The 13421-nt window shown below is 54.4% G+C and overlaps 1 protein-coding gene across 1 annotated transcript in view; it reads right to left on the reverse strand.

Moving 5' to 3' along the window:
• CACNG2 (calcium voltage-gated channel auxiliary subunit gamma 2) overlaps positions 1–12323 on the reverse strand; it is a 19510-nt gene extending 7187 nt beyond the window's left edge. Inside the window, exons 1-3 of the mRNA XM_049626726.1 lie at positions 12312–12323; positions 10297–10357; positions 6179–6262 (exon numbers count right to left, since the gene is read on the reverse strand). Of these exons, the coding sequence (XP_049482683.1) occupies positions 6179–6262; positions 10297–10357; positions 12312–12323 (157 nt within the window). The remainder of the gene's footprint in view (positions 1–6178; positions 6263–10296; positions 10358–12311) is intronic.
• Between the last annotated feature and the right edge of the window lie 1098 nt (positions 12324–13421).

Below are 13421 nucleotides of genomic sequence, written 5' to 3' on the forward strand. Positions count from 1 at the left end.
CCAACAGCACCTACCTCCCGGGGTGTTGTGAAGGGGAACACAGGTAACATATAAAGTTGTCAGGTGTGTTCTATCTAATGACATAAGGAAAAGAGTTCCAGAAGCCCCAGAGCTTCCTTGGGGAGTGCCATCTGCGCGGTGCCAGATGCCGTCCCATTCCCTGTTGTCTCCGGGGCTGGTGATCAGCTGCACCAACCCAGGAGAGAGGTGCCCTGCGTGCCTCCGCCGGCCATGCCCCCTGCCCTTCTGAGCCTCAGTTGTCCCCCCTGCCAGAGGGAGGTCACGAGCACACTCAGCTCATAGCCTGCGATGAAGAGTAAGGAGTAAAGACGTTTCAAGCAGTTAGAAGAGCGCCCGGTACGCGCCAAGCACCAGGAAATGTTAGTTTTCTCATCTTGGCAGAAGGCACCGTTGCTGTTTCTCACGGGCCCCGGGTTGGTGTTGATCACAGTGCGGGTTGTGAGTCAGGACTAGGTGGGGAAGTCAGCGTGCTGGGTGCCACCAGCACTTAGAGAAATGAAGGGGGACAGAATTCAAAGTGTCAGCGTGCGTGGAATGCACGAGGTCGGAGCCGTTTTGAGAAATGTTTGCTCTGGCTGCATGGATGTGAGTGACTAGGGGTGGTGGCTTGGGATGTGCCCCAATCACACTGCGACCGGTGGGAAATACCAACTCCCATCTCCTGGACACAACACACACACACACACACACACACACACACACAGCCTGCAGGGACCCGTAGACACGCAGCAGACACGAGCAAACACACATTCAGATAGACGCTCAGATGCGCGGACACACAGGCACCGAAAGACACAGAACACAGCAGACTCACACACTTGTGCACAAAGACCGACACACTGACAGTCACAGGAAGTCACACCTGGGCCACCTCTGCCTCTTCCTCACCCGCTCGCAAGCTTTGGTAAGGATAAGGATGGGCGGGGGCTGGGGCACCGTGGCAGACACATCGATGGCCCCCCAGAGCTGGCTGGGCAAAACAGGTCTGGCCATCATTTGTTCCTGGGCAAGCTAGTGACAGGTGGGCTAGAGCCACACTGGCCACACCTTCGTGGGGCCCAGATGTCAGGAGGCTCAGGGTGGTGGCCAGGGCCTGTCACCAGAAAGTCCCTGGACTCTGTGTTCAGGAGAAGCTTTGGAACTCCTTAAATACCCATGGGGGTTGGGGGTAAAAATGTTCATTCATTCATTCATTCATTCATCCCATTAGATATCTATGGGGCGCCTTCCTTCTGCTGGGCCCCCCAGGAGGCCTGAAGCTTGGTCTGATGGCTTGAGAGCAAGTGAGCCCCACTTTCTTGCCATCCCAGGAGATGAGCTCTGCGTTCCTGTCCAGCCCTTCTGGCATGCTCTCTCCTCCTCCTCTGTTCTAGGTCCTCCATCCAGCTGGTGGAGCAGGGATGGTAGGAGTGACCCGGGCCACCCACTTGCCACCCCCTCAGCCCCCTTCCCTGGGGCCTCCTCCTCTTCCTGGCCTCTAAACCTTGGCATCCTGGGGCTCAGACTCTGCACCTCTTCTCTGCACCACCGCCTCGGGCCATTCATCGGCTCGTGGCTGTAAATGTCATCCACCAGCTGACAACTGGCAAACTCCTGTCGGGGCCAGGGCCTGTTCCATGAGCCCCAGACCCCAAGGCGTCTCCCCAGGGAGTCCCATAGGTTTCTCTAACTTAATGTGGCCGGCACTGAGCTCCCGATTCTTCCCAATCCCAGCCTTGGACTCAAACCTTGACACCTTCCTTTCCTGTGAAATCCACAGGTAGGCTCTCAGGAAAGCTTACATGTAATCCCTTGGGAATATTTTCAGGCTCCGACCCCTTCCCACCTCCTTCACTGCTATTACTTGGGTTCAGGACGCTGTCTCTTGTCTGGATTTATTGCAGTAGGTTCCTAACTGTTCTGCCTGCTTCTGTCCTTACCCTATTTCAGTCTCTTGTGAACGGAGCAACCAGAGGGTCCTGTAAAATGTGAGATAGTGGGACTCCTCTGCTCAGACCCTCTGATGGCTTCCTGCCTCAATCAGAGCAACACCCAAGCCCTTTCTAGGACCCACAGGGGCCCCCGGGCCTCTCTTCACTGGCTCTTCCTTGGCTTCCCCTTGCTCACTCCACTCTTGTCTTTCTGGCCTCACTCCTGCGCCTCAAACATTCCAGGCTCCAGTCTCAGGGCCTTTTCACTTGCTGTTCCCTCTGCCTGGAACATTCTCCCCTCACATTTCCGCATGGCTCCCTCTCACCTCCTTCAGGTCTTTGCTCAGATTTCACAACAAGGAATTTATGGACAACCCCCTCTCCCCGGAATCTCCTATCCCCCTTTCCTGCTGGATTTTTCTCCATATCACTCCTCATAGTTTAACAGACCATATAATTAACTTGTGAATTTCGTTTGTTGTAGCTTGCAAGCACCATGAAGGCCCGTCTTAATTTTGTCTGCAGGCAAAAAGGACCCACGGCCCATGGGTAGCTCAGATCCTTCCTGGCCTCCCGAGTACTGGGACCTCAGGCCCAAAGAGCCAAGGAGAAGATACTCAATGGGTTTCTCGGGAGCTATAGCTCTGCCAGGAGAGGCCCACAGCCCCATGCTTACACATGGTCAGGCCTCTTTCCGTCCATGCCAGCAATGTGCTGGCCCTGTGTCAGCCTCTGAACAGATCCTGCCCTTAGGTTGAGCAGAGTCCAGTAGACTGTGCCCCTGACCTTGGTAATAGCAGGAGCTCCTGCCACCTTTCTGGAGCCCACCCTGCCCGCCCCACTGCCCTCCGAGTGTGAGGCAGGCCGGGCACGAACAGTCAAAGCCAGAATGTTTGGCTGAGCCCCTTTCCACCCTCCTAGGTCTCCTGCCCCCCACCCTGCCCCTCCTGCCAGTCCTCTGCTGTCCTCTGGAAACCCCTTGGGGTCCGGCCCCAGGACCCACCCCCAAGCGCCTGCGCTCCCCTCCCCCCCCCAGCCATGTCTCCCAAACAGCCCCTCACTTCTGGCTGCCACCACAGCTATCGCTCTGGTCCAGGCGCCATAGCCTCTCACCAGGATGCCAGCAGCAGCGGCCAACTGGCCTCCCTGCCCCCGCCCCGGCCGGCGGCCAGAACGGACCTTCCACATCAGTGTCCCCTGCTCACGGTTCCCGTCACACTTAGAATGACACCCGATTGGGCTCCTCCGCCGCCTCTCGGACCTCGTGCTGTGGAATGTCTTTTATTCCTGCACTGTGCTCAGCCAGCCGGGCCTCCCCTGTGACCTCCCCCCCCCCCCCTTAATAAGGCCCTTGCTCTCTCACCAGTCCCCCCTCGGGCACGCACTTCCCCCAAGTCCTCTCGGCTCTGTCCTTTTCCTCATTTAGAGAAGCTGTCCCGACTACCTGTCCTCAGTAACACCCCCCACCTGCCCTCCACCCACCGCCTCACTCTCCACCCCCTCACAGCCAGATCGGTCTCAGGTCTCAGGGGACTATTGTGGTCTTGCCCATTGCTTCTTTCCTCCGCGAGAATGTCACCTTCACAGAGGCACCGGTTTTGTTCTGTTCACCCTTGGATCCCCTGTACTGACAACAGGGCTCTGCACGGAGTGAGTGCTCAGTGAATGTCTCAAGAGTAAATGAGCGAATGCTTCTAGAGGCGCAGTCTCAGCCTTGGTGCCGCTTTCTCAAGGGGACCCTTCTGGAATCATCTCCGGTTTTGGGGTTAGGGGCCAGGCTCCCTCAGCACCACACACTCCATTTTATCCCTGCCTGCGTCTTGGCATTCATGCTACCTTCACGGGTCTGTTTCTATACAGTGAGCCCTCAGGGACAAGGGCGGCGTCAGCCCCTCTCACGGCCTCCCACGTGGCAGGTGCGCTGTGAGAACGGGTGTAACCGACCTGAACTGGAAGCCGGCTGAAGCCCCGCCCACCTCCAGACACAGCCCCGCCCCCCTCCCCCCTTCAGAGGGGCTGGGGATCCGAATAGAAGAACGATCGATCCCTGGCTTCTAGCGTCTCTAGAGCTTATTAAGAATGAGACCATCTAGTTAGAATGTATTAGGATTTAGAATCTATTGATAAGGATAGGAACTCCCGTCTTCCGGCTTTCCAGAATTACTTTTGTTGCCTAGCCCAAGATTAGCGTAGTCTAGATCAGGGGTCAGCAAACTATGCCAAGTGCAGCCTGCTGCCTGTTTTTGTAAATGAAGTTAAGTTTCCTGGGAGCACAGCCACACTCATTGGCTTCCATTATGTCTAGACTCCACGGGCAGCATTGAGTAGTTGGGACAGAGGCTGTATGGCCCACAAAGCCTGGTATATTTGCTGTCTGACCCTTTATAGAAAAAGTTTGCCGACTCTTGTTACAATGCTCAAAAAATACTGTTGGGTTAAGTAAGTTTAAATCAGACCCTGGGAATCCTGCCCTGTTAACAGCAGTTACCCGATTCAGGTCTTTTGTCCGGGGACACCCCAGTGAACCAAACACATTATGTGATTCTCTCTTAAACAATGAGGCTATGGAGGTATGGAGTAGGTAGAACCAGCCACTGAAGACTCCTATATCTGCCCTTTATGTAACAGACAACATTTATGGAGTATCTGCTCTATTCCAGAAGCTGTTCTAGGCACAGCAATGAAGGAGACAAAGTTCCTCCTTTGAGCCCTCTAGCTGATTATCACATCCTTACTGTGCTCAACCAGGGTGGCTCCTGGCACGAGGCTTAGGCTGTGGTCCCCCCGCTCCCACCGCCACCAGCAGGCCGCATCCGTCCCGCGCCGCGTCTCCCGAGGCCAGCTGTTTCTCTGAGGGGCCTCCCGGCCAGGCTGGGCGCTGCCTGGGGCCACGAGCTGCGCCTGTTTTTCTCACCTTGATCTCCCCAGCACCGAGCGCAGGGTCTGGCCTAGGTCTCAGCCTGCTTTTATGCCACCGCACTGCTCCTGCAAGAGCCCTGGACATGGTAGTGGGGAACGATAGCCCAACCCGTCTTTTAGGACTTCCATTTAAGAGCAGTGCCTTTCGGGAGTTCATAAACGGAAATGATGAGCATTGTAAGATATTTTTCTCCCTTTCAAAAGAAATCTATAAATTACATCGTGTTCCCTTCCTTTCTCTTCCTCGCCACTGGGCTGACTTCATGTTCCATGGGCTTTTCAATGAAACCAGGTTGATTCTAAGGCTGACCCGAGAGTTGGCTTTGATGTGAAGAGTAGTTACTGAAAGAGACAGGGTGATCCATGTAATGAAATGCCTCCTATATTTTCCATAAAAGTGATCAGAGAGTGATGCTAGCCATTCTGCTGGGGGCGGGGGAGAGGCGGATGGGAGGGAGGCTTTAGCGGCCTCCGTGCGGCTAGGAAGGTCACCGGGGACAGAAGGTGGGGACGCTCCTGGTGGAGAGCAAACCTCTTCTAGAAGAGCCTCTTGAGAGCGTGGAGCACAGCTTTCACCCACTTCTGCTTGGGTGGCTTTGCTGTCCCAGGTGTCAAGGACCCTCAGCCCCTCTCCTGGAAATCCCTTTCTCAGGGAGCATTTTACCTTGTTAGTTTTTGTTGGTTCTTGAGAAGTTTTCTTTGGGACTCAAAATGCTTTCTCTTGACAATATGCCTCAGGTGGATTTAAGGTCACAGCATGTACCTCAGGATTTAACCGTGACTTGATTGTGGGGGAAGAAAACAAAAATCTCATGTATTGTTCTTGAAGTTCCAATCTGAAACTGCCTGATGAGTTTCTTCATTGAGTTAGTCAAGAAATATTTACTGAGCGCTTATTATGTGAAGGGCATTGGGCTGGGAATATGAACACATGAACGAGATAGGGTGGGTCCCTGGCCTAACATAATTGGTGGGACTGCCAGGGAGATGTTTACTCAAATAGATCAGGACCCCACAGCATGATAAATGTGCTGTGCTCTGGGAACCCGTTAGGGGCACAGAGGACTTCCTGGAGGAGGTGATGTTTCAGGCTGGGACCTGGAGGATGAATAGGAGTTTATCAGACAAAGGGGAGGGAAGAGGGTTACAGGCAGAGGGAACAGCATGCATGAAGGTTTGGCCTCCAGACAGGAGGAAAGGAGCGAGGCTCAGCTTTTTCCTGCCCTCTGCTGATACAGGGATCTCTGGATAGTCCTGGCCTTTGGTGCTCTGGAGGTTAGAAGGACTGGACCCACCACCAGAAGGGAGAAAAAATTGCATGCACTCACGGAGGAAATATTCTGCTGTGTCAGCTTCGTAATCTGCATCCTCTGGGAAGTGATCGATTTGCTTGCAGAGACCTTTGAAGTTCCCTGGAAAACAAGAGGAGAAAGGACACGTGAAACATCAGAGTTTCCAGGGGCTCAGCACCCACTGGCCTCTTGCTGACTTCTGGCTCTTCTGAAGCTGGCTCAGCCCTCTCCCCGGCCCCTGAAGGAAGGTATCACTTTGTCTGTTTGGACATCTGCCTGGTGAATCAAAACACACACACCCGCGGTGCAATGGAAAGGATCTAAGGCCTAAGACTTCAAAACCCAGCCTTCCGTCCCTGCATCGAGGCTTCTGAGGATTAGCTGAAGCTTGGCGGGCAGCAGAGGTTTGGCTCGGGGCTGGGGACTGCCGAGGAGGAGGCTGATGAACCCATCAGTACACCCGCCTCTGTGCCCCAGCTCCGCTGGGAGTCACCTCGCATTTTGCATGCCAGAGAGCAGATCGCTTTGCAAAGAAGACAGACCCCACACGGATGCCGACAAACGTTCTCACAGCCCTTAAATGAGCTTGCAAAGTGCCTTCCCATCTGCAGGGCCTGGAATCCACTGTGCCCAGCCCCTAGCTGCTCTGGGCAGGGGAGGAGGAGGATGGGGGGGATGATGGGGAGGGGTTGAGCCCCCAGTGGGGGCTGAGCCCCACTGCCAGGCTCTTGAACTACGACTCATTCTGGCTCTACCATAGGCCTGTGAGAGGGCTATTATCTCTTCCATTGCACAGATGAAGAAACTGAGGCTCAGGGAGGCTAAATGATCCGAGTAGGTACTTGTGGTCAGGAAACGATAGATCCAGGGCTCCAACGAAGGCCTTTTGACTCAATCTTTTCTGGCAGATGGCCGAGAAGGTGAACACAGGCTCAGATGAAAACCCAAGGTCCCAGCCGGCTCCACCAACGACTGTGAAGTGAATGTGGTCTTCGTGAAGGACTGATGCGTGGGCTGGAGCTTGCCAAGCGGGTCTGCTCCGCCACAGTAGAAACCTCGGTCAGTTTCACACACGGTCGTACCCCCCCCCCCCCCCCCCCCACCGCACCAGCAGACGAACTTTCTCTGAAACTTTCTCTGAATGAATAAATAGGCAAACCCATGCTGGCAGCTCCTGTGGCCTGGGTCCAGCCTGGCATTCCTCACCTGAGAGGTGGAGATCAAAGGAGTTTTTCCTTCGCGGATTAAATGAGCTGACACATATAAAGTGCTCAGAGCGAGTGCCTGGCACGTCGGTAAAAGTGCTTGGGGGCATCGCTGTGAGGGAGAATTGGATGCTGACTATATTCAGCCACTGACATTTGGGATTTTTCTGTGACAGTAGCTAATATAACCTAATTAATACAGTTCTCAGTCCGTGTTAGCAATCTGTTTTCCTATGGGGTGCTGAACCTTCATGTCCCATAAAGTAGGTTTTATCATGTACTACGGATATGATTTAGGAATTTTAGGGCATTCTTACATAGACCTGTGTATATATCATGTACACCTGCTTCTATACGATACAGGTGTACTTCTACAAAGGGAAGCGTTTTAGGCATTTCTAAGGCTATTATTTTATGTGACATATTGCAGAGAAGGTGGTTGGTCGCCCCAATCACTGTCTCTGTACCATATTCACCCCCTTTCCTGACTTCTGCAAGAAAAACGATTCCCCAGAGGATATGGAGGCTTCTGGTAACTTCACTGAAGCTCTGTGGGGACTCAGGAGCACAGCGTTTCGCTTGAAATGCTCCCCTGGGGCAGAACCCTTCTTGCCCACCCACCCTGCTTCTCCGCCCTCTCCTCAAGCATCCCCAGAAGGCCTCAACTCCCTCTAGGACCTGAGAAGAGTCTACTGCTGAGAGTCTAGCTGCTAAGAGGATAAAATCTCCTCCCTATTGGTAAAATTACAGATCAGTGCATTTGAAAAGTGCTCTGCAAAGTGCTTTCATTGCTTTCAATTCAAGCTGGCAAATATCTCATCAGTGCCAATCTGGTGCCGGGCATCTTTGTAAGCAATCCGTGCAGGAGGTGAGATGTGGGCCCCGAGACTCCTAACAAACTGGGGACATGGGGCGGCTGGGGGGCTCTGTCGGGTAAGGGGCTGACGTTGGCTCAGGTCATGATCTCACGGTTCATGAGTTCAAGCCCCGCATCGGGCTCTGTGCTGTTGGCTCGGAACCTGGAGCCTGCTTCGGATTCTGTGTCTCCCTCTCTCTCTGCCCCTGGCCTGCTCACTCTCTCTCTCTCTCTCAAAACTAAAATAAACATTAAACAACAACAACAACAACAACAACAACAACAACAACAAACTGGGGACACTGCTCAATCCCAGACTAAGGGCTTGTGGCTGGTGCCTCTACCCTGTCTTCTAAGGGCCCCACATTTCATGCTAGCAGCCCTCACCCATATCTGCTTCCCTTGCAACCTGGCTGTTTCTCTGCACGGGCCGTGCCCCAGTGATCTTTAGACCATGAGCTCCTAGTGCGGTGCCTGGCACACAGGAAGGGCTCAAGAGATGCTGTATAGAGGCTGTGTGAGGTCACCAGCAACCCAGACTCTCCCGTGAGGGCCAGACCTGGTATCCACCTGCCGATCTGATGTCTCCTGGTGGATGTTTTAAAGGCACTGTGTATTCAGAAGGAACTAACCTGAACTCATGATCATTTCCCCTCAAACCTGGTCTTCTGCAGGCACCAACCAGCTCAGTGAATGCCTCTCCATCGCTGCCGATGCAAGCCTGAGCCCAGTTGTCACTGCCTACATTTCTTCTTCCTGACTGCAGGTCCCTTCCCTTAGGATGTCCTGCCTGCATTCACTCGCAGTGTCTCTCAAAACTGTCAAGTTCTCTCCATTGGCAGCAACACCCACAGCCAGGCCACCATCCTGGCTTCTCTGCATGACAGCCTCCCCACTGGTCATTTTGCACTCACTCTCATCCTTGTCTACAGAGTAATCATGGTGATCCTTTGAAAATGCAAATCTGATCAAACCACTTCTAGCTTGAAATGCTCAATAGCTTCCCAGTCCTGTAAGGAAAGCTCAGCATCTTAAAGCGGCCTGATCCCAACCTCTGTCTGGCCTTATCTCCTGCCCACTTCCCTCTCTGTGCACATGCCATCTCAGCCTTCTGTCACGCATGCTCCCTCCTACCACAGGACCTTTGCACATGCTGGTCTGGCTGCCCCAGCCTCCAACATATCGTTTGTTGTCTCTTTCCCTCAACCCTCCTCTGCCCCCCTGTACTGTGCTGGTGGGGTGTCTGCTGCTCTGCTGTCCATTCTGTGTTGGGGGAGATGTTAAGGCATGAGTGATCCTGCTGGGAATGTTCCAGAAGAGAGGGAAGGCATGATAGCTGGAGAGACGAGGGAGCAATGCAGGAGCAGCGTGAGAGGGGATGAGGCCCAGGACACAAGTGCAAGGGTGGCCCAGCTACATTTAGGGTGTGGCTGAGTCTGGCTGGAGGGTTGCCTTTAACCAGGGTGGGGGTCTGTGGAATGAGTCCAAGAGCAGGGGTGGGGGAGGCAGTGATTATGAAGATGGGTCAGACTCTAAGCTGGGGAAGGAGGCAGTGAAGGTGATGGGGTCAATGCACTGGAAGCCTAGGGTGGGGTGGGGGTCAAAGAACTGCCAGAGCCGGGGGCTCCTGGGAGTAAGTTGGAAGACTGGGGCAGGAGAGTCAGAAAGTGGGGGCCAGCGATTGAGATCATTGAAGGGACGTGGCTATTGGTCATGTCACGGTCAAGGATGGGGTGGCTTGGGTCGGGTGGAGGTAGGGATGACATTCAAAGTCTCTAGCAGTTGGAAAGGTCATACCAATAAATATAGAAGACAAAACTAAACGTTCACTTTTATTTTCTATACATAGTTAAGTATGTATTAGGAAGCTGCCTACCAAGTTAAGGATGATATGCAAAGCATTCATCACATTATTCTGGTAAACCCCAAATCATTGGTTGTTTTTAGAAACTATTGGTGTGAGGCTCTTTCTAGCTAAATGATGGTCCTGTCTGGACCACGATTTGACGCAGGGAACCATACCAGCTGCTTCCAACATGTCTCTGTTAGAGTAAGACTTACTTTGTCTCAGTAAATACAGAATTTTCTCCTACCCTGTCCCATGCCGTTGTGTTGGAGGCCTTCTCCAAGCAGGTAGCCCTCCTGCTGGGCGACCTAGGAGGCCCGGAGGGATGCCCCTGTGGGTGGTGGAGTGGGGGGCGGGGAGGAGAAGAGCAGAAACCTCAGAGGTAGTGCTCTCATGGGTGATGGTGTGTGCCCAGCCTGGCCCAGCCACTCCGGCTGTAGGAAGATTCTGTTCTTTTGGGGCCCTCGCTGGGCCCAGGGCTTGGAGAGCTGCCGGGCCCGGGGCACAGAGCTCAACCCTCCACCAATTCTTGGTGAGTGGGGAGAGGAGATGGGGCCTCAGTCCCAGCTGCTCCTTGCCCTATCTGTCACAGCCGGGAGCCACCCCTGTACAGCCCTCTTCCTGCACTTAGCGGGGCTGCTTGAAATCCTGGGTACACAGGATTTCAGCAGTTAACAACCAGCAAGCTGGGACTGGGATGTGCTCGCCAAGCAAGGTGTTCAAGGCCAGGTACTGGGAAGGCTGTCTGACTGCTTGTGAAATCCAAGATGGCTGCAGGGTGGCCTGGGAGAATGAGGTGGGCCCGTGCTTACCTCCTCAAAGAATGGGGAGGATGCCAAGTTGGGACTGAGCAGGAGTGAGTCGGGGAAGAGAAGACTGGATGAGTTTTAGACAGGGCTTTAGGGAAGAGGCAATAAAACGCCCCCTGTGCATTATCAGCCCTGTGTGTCATGTCCTCAAGGGACAGCCAGGTTTCTATGAGTGAGCACAAAAGAGGTTAGGAGCGGGGGTTCCTGACCTCTGGACCAAATGCCGAGGAGCCCTGGGCAGTGATTTGAAAGGCTGGGGGGGTGGGGTGAGGTGGGAGATTGGGGCAGATTGGGAGGTGAACAGAGTGAGGGACAAATGATTGGTAGTGAGGACTAATGGAGGTAAACTGAGACGCGGGCCATGACGGGATGGGTCCCAATAGTCCAGAGGCTGATGGTAGCAGTGAGGCGGTGAGGGTGGGCTGGAGGCGTAAAGGGTCTCCAGGAGCACTTGAAGCTCTGTGGCCACAGATTCAGTCCGAACGAAGAGGTGCTGAGGTTCATGAAAGGGAGGTGGCGTCAGCAGCACTCAGCCACCTCTGTTTGGAGTTGAAATGTGGTAGAACATCTTCGAGACGTCACAACAGTCAGTGCAGAGTGGCGCAGTCTGGCTTTCCTGTTGCCAGCCTAGGGTCCTGCTGTATTTTTTTCAGGTTGGTGCTCATCAAGCCCAGGGACTGAGACGGCTTCAGGCACAGATGGATCCAGGTGCTCAAAAATCTGGGGTCTCTCTCCCCATCTCTGGTTTTCCTCTCAGTTGGCTTCGTCCTTAGGCAGGCTCTCTCCCCAAGGTAGGGACTAAGGGCTGACCATGTGCCTGGCACTGGGGTGGTGGAGGGAAATCTAACCTGATTCCCTGCCTTTCGGGGGCTCTCAGTCTGGGGGGGGGGGAAGACAGACAGCACGGAATTTACTAGAATGTAATGCCCCACGTACTCTATAGCAAAATGTATGAGGCCTTATGGCAGCAGAGTTAGTTGTTCAGCTAGGATTTGTGTAGCGCCGACCGTATCCCATGCTCGGTGTAACCTGCTGGGGACACAGAGGAGAACATATACTTTCTGTCCCCACGGAACTTGTAGTGTGCGGTGGGAGATGGATGCCAGACGCTGTGGTGTAGCAGGGTCTGTGCGGCGACAAAGCAGAGCGTGTCTCGGGGCGCACAGGAGGGGCACATGTGACTGTGAGTGTGTGAGTGAGAGTGAGCATGTATGTGTCGGAGGGTGATGAAGAAGTCGGGGGGGCAGTGAGAAGAGATTTCTAGGACAGGGATCAGCAAGAGCAAAGGCAGGGAGGTGCGGGGCGCACAAGAGGGGACAGAGTGTCTCGGGGGGTCGGGGAAGGTCCCCTGGACCAGAGTTGGGGGTACAAGGGAGCCCGGAGGCAGAGGTGTGCGGGAGCAGGCTTGCACTAGCTTCCGGTGGCTGCTCGTTAGAGTCTCTTGGTCACTCACATGGGCAGCCATGGTGGGAGGATTTGCACCCCGAGAATGGGCACATACAATAGATCGAGGTCCCCTTTCCCTGCCCGGAGAGCCAGTTGCTAGACATTTACCAGCACACCTGCTGGATGAAGGGCAACCCGTGTGAGGGGTCGGCCGGGGAGAACGCGCGACATCAGAGCGGGACTGGAGACTTACAAGAAGATGGGTCCCATGTAGAGGGCTGGCTGGGTGGGGGTGAGGGCAGAAGAGGGGACAGGGGCCACGTCCCCAGGGGCGCTGGGGGTCCAGGCTGAACTGAAGAGGGGAGCATCTCACTCCCCACTCCCCAGAAAGGCATTGACTTCGAGCTCTCAGAGCAGGAGGATGTGGGAGAGACTCTCCCACTGTGAACTAGAACGGATTATTCTGCCAAGGCCCCCAACAATCACGAAATCTCTACTGGACCCCCACCCCAAAGGGCAGCAGCGCCCCACCGACCCCAGAGCCCAATGACTGGCCGCCCAGCTGAGACAGAAAGGCCAAGGGCTGTGCCTGAGGCTCTGCCTTAGCTCTGCCTCCAGGAATTTACTCTCAGACTGGAAATTTCAGCTTGCGGGTATTAAGTAGTTTAAAGGAGGTTTCATCAGCTTTTGTAAAAAGCACATTAATATCTCACAACACCAACTGCTGTCTCATTTCTTTGAGATACAATAAGCTCTTCATAAACCTGGTCATTAGGGGCTGAACAGACGCCGTTTTATTTCCCACATATTCATGAGAAGCTGAAGGAGAGTGGGGCCGGTGCTCGGAGGGAGGCGGGGGGAGGCACCGGCAGGAGGCTGGCTAAGTAATTTTTTAAGTGAAGCAAATGAAGGGTTTGGTGGGAGCTGCTTTCTCTGTGTTTTCAACCTTTTCTGCTCCTGGCTTTTCGCTTTGCTGGCTGGGCCCTCCCTGCCGGCGGGGATTCAGGAGACCTTGGGGTGGGTGGGCAGTGCCGGGCTCCTCCCTGGCTGGGACCCCCACCCGCCAGCACAGTGCCGGCGGCAACGGGCGCCGGAGGGTTTGAAGCAGCCTGTGTGGCTGTCTGTGAGCTCGCTCATTCGTTCATGCCTTCATTGGATTATTTCAGGCACCCACTAT

This window comes from Panthera uncia, chromosome B4, assembly GCF_023721935.1.
Source record: "Panthera uncia isolate 11264 chromosome B4, Puncia_PCG_1.0, whole genome shotgun sequence".
Classification (NCBI taxonomy): domain Eukaryota; kingdom Metazoa; phylum Chordata; class Mammalia; order Carnivora; family Felidae; genus Panthera; species Panthera uncia.